This window comes from Aedes albopictus, chromosome 1, assembly GCF_035046485.1.
Source record: "Aedes albopictus strain Foshan chromosome 1, AalbF5, whole genome shotgun sequence".
Taxonomy (NCBI): Eukaryota; Metazoa; Arthropoda; class Insecta; order Diptera; family Culicidae; genus Aedes; species Aedes albopictus.
In genome coordinates this window covers 167,075,273-167,081,963 of record NC_085136.1, presented here as the reverse complement: position 1 = coordinate 167,081,963, position 6,691 = coordinate 167,075,273, and the positions used below count along the sequence as shown (strand labels likewise).

Genomic DNA, 6,691 nt, shown 5'->3' with positions numbered 1-6,691 from the left:
TCGCGATCAGTCTTCGTATCGGTTGGACGTATTTTCAATTGCGAGAAGCTTTTCTGTCAGTAGTGTGGTGTGATGGCTCTCAATTCCCGAGAGCACACATTTAAAGTAGATTTGTCAAACTTTACGCGACGGCCAAGTTATGAACAAATCCACGATTTTGTTAGGCTAACACTTGGCTTACAATCTAATCAGGTGAAACGCCTGCAAATCAATCATGCTGCGAAATGCGTGCATGTTAAATGTGCAGACCAAGCGATGGCTGAAAAAATAGTAGAAGAACACGACGGACGACACGACCTGGAAGTGCAAGGCAGCAAACATCGGATACGATTAACGATTGACAGTGGTTCTACTGAGGTCAAAGTTCACGACCTCTCCGAGAGTGTGAGCAACGAAGATGTAGCTGGTTTTCTTCGTCATTTCGGCGAAGTTCACAGTGTGAAAGAATTGAGTTGGGGTCCCTCATTTCCCTACCAAGATGTTTCATCTGGGGTACGCATAGTAACGATGACACTTCGTAGCCACATACGATCGTTTGTTACGTTACGATTCGAGGTGAAGAAACTTTGGTCACCTACCGAAATCAACCAGCCTCATGTAAGCATTGCACCCAACCACTACACCCCGGTAGTACCTGTGTGCAACACAAAAAAACACTCCAAATCAAACGCAACAATCAATCAACATCCAACGAACTCGCGGGCGATGATAGACCGACACGCAATCTAGTGACCGAATTGAACGAGCCGAACATCTGTTCTAGCTCCAGTGCAGTGGACGAGAACCCAAAGAACAAGCCATCGATCGACGACGTCGCAACTACCGGCGGTGGAAAAAAGAGGAGGAAGCAGAAAGATCAGCAACAATGCGTACAGCAGCCCGCGTGTGTGCAAATGATTGGACAAACAACAGAGTCGCCGCCGAGAAAAAAGCAGGATGGGAACTTTTTTCGTAAAGTGAAGCAGGGAGACGGAGAGCGCATCCCAGATGTTGATATGAGTACCGATTGGAAGGATGATGAGTCGGAGCCCGAGCCCGACCGCAACGACATGGATGCATGGCTTGCCTGGGTGCAAAACAGCATTGATAGAGGAATGCGTAGACGAGACTCCAAATCCAATAGTAAATAATGTGTGATTTGTAATTGTGTTTTTTGCTATATGTATTGAATTCGTATTCCGACCCGAATGATCATGTTTGATTAAAGGGTCGTTAATAAAAAAAACAAACAAACAAACAGTTCAAATACAACACTAGGTGCCAGTAGAAGAGACACCGAAAAAGTCAGGAATGGTCCAAATGGATAAAGACAGTGCTAATATTCCCTACCCGCGAAGAACTGGTCAAGACACATGCCGACCCTAAGGTGTTGTTTCAGGGAGTCTCAGGAAGGCTCCCCTGTAAACTAGTTGGCTGGTACAAGTGAAAGAATGAGTTTCCCTAAAAAGAATAAAGAATTCACTATTTGCTCATTTTCGACGTTTTGTACTTTCGACGTTTTGTCCCTTTCGACGTTTTGGCATTCGACCTTTTGGCATTCGACGTTTTGGCATTCGACGTTTTGTCTTTCGACGTTTTGTCCCTAAGCCCCGAAGAAGAGTCTCACGTGAGAAGTGGAAATCGAACAACGAAGCTACTCTATTGAATACCCGCTGCAAGCCGCTGATCGCACCGTGTATCCCATAGTTCGTTCGACGTAGAGGCAGTCTCCGCATGATGCTATTTCGAATCTTGGCTGTCTTGCTTGGTATAATGAAGTGTTGTTTTAAAAGAATGCAATATGCCACATATTTTTCTACGCATTCTTAGCTATTCATTTTTATGCGAAACCTACCATCCCACACCACCGCACCGCTTTCTAGGCTTTATATGCCTGACCCACTGCACACTGCACGCACTCACTAGTTAGTTGATTTACTTCACGAACAGATCCTTCAGTGTTGAGCACAGCGACGAATCGCAGGTATCGTTCGAATCGTCATCGTCGGCCTTCCCAAACCAGCTGGACGAAGAGGACGAGGATTTCTTCGACTTTGCCGAGGAGTCCTTCGCGCTGGATGACGACTTCTTCGATGAGCCAGAGCCCGTGATGAAGTTCTCGATGGCATGTCCAATCATACGCGCATCCACAATCGCACTTCTACCGTCCCACTTCAACTTGCTCAGCGGTGACCGTGACTCCTTGGCTTTCGGCTTTGCGGACTCTCCCGCCTTGGAGTCCGTTTTGTCACGCAGTTTGTCTATTGCTTCCTTGGCGAATGACACTGTAGCATTGGGAGATTTACACATCGATTTTCTCCGTGCCATCGGTTGGTGTCGCTTGGCAAACCATCCCGGCTCAACGGAGGACTTCTCCTGCTCAGTTGCGCTCGAGCTTGACCCGGTCGCCAGTTGTTTGATATTGTGATACAGGGAAATGTCAAAACTATTGGATCGATTTTTCTTTAGATTGCTACCGCTTACTTCTGGAGGGATTTTAGTGATGGATTTAAATGATGATGATGATTGAGGAGTTTGAGGGGTTGGGTAGTCTTTATCACCACATCTATTTATTTCAGTTGCCGAAGAAGCTAGGGACGATAGAAGAGATATTAGGTCAGTATTTGTACAGACTATTCCCGATATGGTGGTTTTTGGTGACGCGGTAATTTGTTTCGATGATGACGCTGTTGCTGGTGTTAGCGGGACAGAGGGCGAAATAGGCATTTCGGATGCGCGTCTGAACGACTGAATTGGCGGCAACGTCGTACCCACAAAATCCGAGTAACGCCTATTTGTGTAACGCATTGGCGAACTAGAACCAGCACCAGCTTCATCCAGTGTTTGAACTTCACATACTTTCTCATTGCTCGTATTCCATAACTTCATACGCGCCTTTCTAGCTTGTACTATATCATCCATTATATCTAATTGTAAATTGTGTATACTACCTCTATGATCTGTTGATGGCGGTGGGCCGGTTTTGCTTTCTCGACGAGAACTTGCTGCGGATCTGGTGGAGAAGAAAAATGGTATTATTATCAAACAATAATTTTCAACTATTTGTAGAAAAGATATAACACTTGATTTGCCTTTTAAGAAAATCATAGAAGATAGGAGTGCTTCATTGAAGTTACTCCACGCTAATGGAGTTTCTGCCTGGCGTATGTTCGCAGTTGTTCAAAGCATGATTATATGGTAAAAATGAATTTTTGCTTCAGTTCACTCTTAAGAATCAATTTTGGTCCCATATCAATTAAAAATCAGTAAAATTTTGGCTCAATTGGAAAATCTATATTTTACGCCAACAGTTTATACGGTTGCGAGAAGAGTGTGTGTAGTGACGGCTCGGCAACGGGAGGCCAGATTCGCGCGGGCGTTGCTTTCGGTGCTCCGATTTATTTTTTCGTTTCGCATTTCTAGTTCGATTGATGGCAGGCAATTATCCGGTGAGTTTGTTCCTTGTTATTCTCTTTCTATGGATTCTACATGAATTATTATATTAATTCAATTTTATACCATATGTATATAATGTCCTCTTTTCAAATATCGTATCATTGACTTTGTATAGTTCGTCACCATGAGTGTCGACTTGGATTTTTGTTCCATTTTGTCACTGCTCGGGATGGCATCTTACAAATTATCTCTTTTTTATTGATTTTTTTTTGTGCAATCTCTTAGCGACATACTGTTTTTCTATGTATCTGTCCATGTATATTTGTTGTATGTATTTTTATGAATAAATATTGAGCGATCACCTTACGTGGGTGGTCGATTTGTTTGCTTTCCGCGTGAAGCGAGCAATAGAGATAAGTGACATTTTAACACACGAACACTAGCGCAAATTTTTCCTCACACAAAAGTGCACGCCGATTGAAAGGCTATTCAGATTGCATATGCAAATATTACCCAATCGAATTGGGTAAAACGGGTAAATAATGACAAAACCAACGTCCGGGGCAAGAGTGCAAATATTTTCCTCGCAGTTTCACAACTACATCTACAAAAAAGGCACACATACATTTGAACGTGATTAGGGGCTGACCATTAATTATGTAAGGGTCTATGGGGAAGGGAGGGTTTGAGAAATCTTACGAGTCATACAAAAATATTTTGGTTCTAATACAAAAAATCTTACAAAAGAGGGAGGGGGTGTGGAAAAATCATAAAATTTCCCTTACGTAATAAATGGACAGCCCCATACCTCTATAGCGCATCAGATTGCATGTTTTGTCACGTCTTTTGTTGTAAATCTTGAGTGTCCACCTGACGCGGGTGGCTGATTGTTTGCTTTTCGCGCGGAGTGAGCAATAGCGCTTAAGTTTGTATATGTTATCGCGTCTTTAATAGTAAATATTAAACGATCACCTGACGTGGGTGGTCGATTGTTTGCTTTCCGCGTGATGTGAACAATAGCACTTCCGTCTGCATATTTTGTTGCTTCATTTGTAGTAAATATTGAGCAACCACCTGACGAGGGTGGTTGGTTGTTTGCTTTCCGCGTGAAGCAAACTGCATATTGCAACTTCAAAAGGTCATATTACTTATCAAAGTGAATCCTGACCCAACGATACCTGCCCTACTAACAATCACTCCTTCCTGCAGCCTTTGGTGGAGACGTGCGGTAAACGCCAACTTTCACATAACAAAGGTTGCTATTAACATTCCTTCACTCTTCCAACCTGACTGCAAGGACGTGGCCGGCGCCGTTATTGTACTGTTGAAGAGAGCCTCTGAAGCGTGCACAGTGAGAATGTTGACCACTCCCTGTCAATTATTCAGTTGATTCATTGTGCAACTCACGGAGTAGCAACCATAGATATGTGCAGTCAGTCTAAGCTAAGCTAAGCTAAGCTAACAGTTTGTACGGTTGCAAGAAGTAGTTTTTTTTTTTTAAACATCGCCTGAGATCACCTCGCCACGTCAACGACGAACCCGTTCATACGACACTTCAATTCGTACCCCGTTTTTTCGACCACCTAGCGGTTACAATATCAGCAAACAGCACAGCGCGCGGAGGAAAGGGTGGCAAGGCCAAGTCCTCGCAGGTAGAAGACATCATATCTCAACGACGAAGTATTTAGGGAGCCGCTCCGCCGTTAGCAAAACTTACCTTGGCGTCGTGGCAGCGATACCGAACCCGCGGTCCTACTGTAGATCGCCGTATATGCGAGTGCTTCCAATAATGAAGTTGAGAGATCGGCAGTACCACGTACCGAATTTCTTATCGCAAGTTCTGCAGGAGGGTTCCATCGCATGAATTGAATGACCAATGTCTATTCTCCTTACAAATTTTCAATTTTTTGTATGGACAAATGTCAGCGATTGGGTTGGGGGTGGATTTGGTCTATTTGGTTTATGTGTACAGCCCCTAACCGAATGTCGCCACCGCATACGCGCAGAATCTCGAGGCAGCGTTGCCGGACGAGGGTGTGCTCGATGTGGCCCCTCTACAGGACTGCTGGAGTACAATCAAAGCAGCCATCAACAACGCAGCTGAGAGCACTATCGGGTACGTAGAACGGAGTCGACGAAACGATTGGTTCGACGAGGAGTGCAGAGCGGTTCTGGAGGAGAAGGATGCAGCGCGGGCGGTAATGCTGCAGCATGGAACCCGACAGAATGTGGAGCGATACAGACATAAGCGAAAGCAGCAGACCCGTCTCTTCCGGGAGAAAAAGCGCCGCCTGGAAGAAGCGGAGTGCGAGGAAATGGAACTGCTGTGCCGTTCACAGGAAACACGCAAGTTCTACCAGAAGCTCAACGCATCCCGCAAAGGCTACGTGCCGCAAGCCGAAATCTGCAGGGATAAGGACGGGAGCCTCCTGACGGACAAACGTGAGGTGATCGAAAGGTGGAAGCAGCACTTCGACGAGCACCTGAATGGCGAAGAGAATGTAGGCACGGAGGACCAAGGCAGCGGAGGAAATGACTATGTTGGTGCAGCAGAGGACGGGAACGAACCAACTCCCACGCTGAGGGAAGTTAAGGATGCCATCCACCAGCTCAAAAACAACAAAGCGGCTGGTAAGGACGGTATCGCAGCGGAACTCATCAAGATGGGCCCGGAAAAGTTGGCCACCTGTCTGCACCAGTTAGTAGTCAAGATCTGGGAAACCGAACAGCTACCGGAGGAGTGGAAGGAAGGGATAATCTGTCCCATCCACAAGAAAGGCGACAAGTTAATGTGTGAGAACTTTCGAGCGATCACCATTTTGAATGCCGCCTACAAAGTGCTATCCCAGATCATCTTCCGTCGTCTTTCACCTAAAGTAAATGAGTTCGTGGGAAGTTACCAAGCCGGTTTCATCGACGGCCGGTCGACAACGGACCAGATCTTCACCGTACGGCAAATCCTCCAGAAATGCCGTGAATACCAGGTCCCAACGCATCACCTGTTCATCGACTTCAAAGCGGCATACGACAGTATCGACCGCACAGAGCTATGGAAAATTATGGACGAGAACAGCTTTCCCGGGAAGCTGACTAGACTGATAAGAGCAACGATGGACGGTGTGCAGAACAGCGTAAGGATTTCGGGTGAACTATCCAGTTCATTTGAATCTCGACGGGGACTACGACAAGGTGATGGACTTTCCTGCCTACTATTCAACATCGCCCTGGAAGGTGTTATGCGACGAGCCGGGCTCAACAGCCGGGGTACGATCTTCACGAAATCCAGCCAATTTGTCTGTTTTGCGGATGACATGGA

At 45.8% G+C, this 6,691-nt stretch overlaps 1 protein-coding gene across 2 annotated transcripts in view; it reads right to left on the bottom strand.

Annotated features, from left to right (window-relative positions):
* Positions 1–960: 960 nt before the first annotated feature.
* Positions 961–6,691, bottom strand: part of LOC109412181 (serine/arginine repetitive matrix protein 2) — a 198,044-nt gene continuing 192,313 nt past the window's right edge. Inside the window, exons 5-6 of one of the 2 annotated variants that reach the window (XM_062845750.1) lie at positions 2,931–2,992; positions 961–2,570 (exon numbers count right to left, since the gene is read on the bottom strand). In XM_062845750.1, coding sequence (XP_062701734.1) covers positions 1,915–2,570; positions 2,931–2,992 — 718 coding nt within the window. In that variant the 3' untranslated portion in view covers positions 961–1,914. Of the gene's footprint in view, positions 2,993–6,691 lie in introns of both variants that reach the window. The other variant, XM_029862054.2, reaches the window with a different exon arrangement.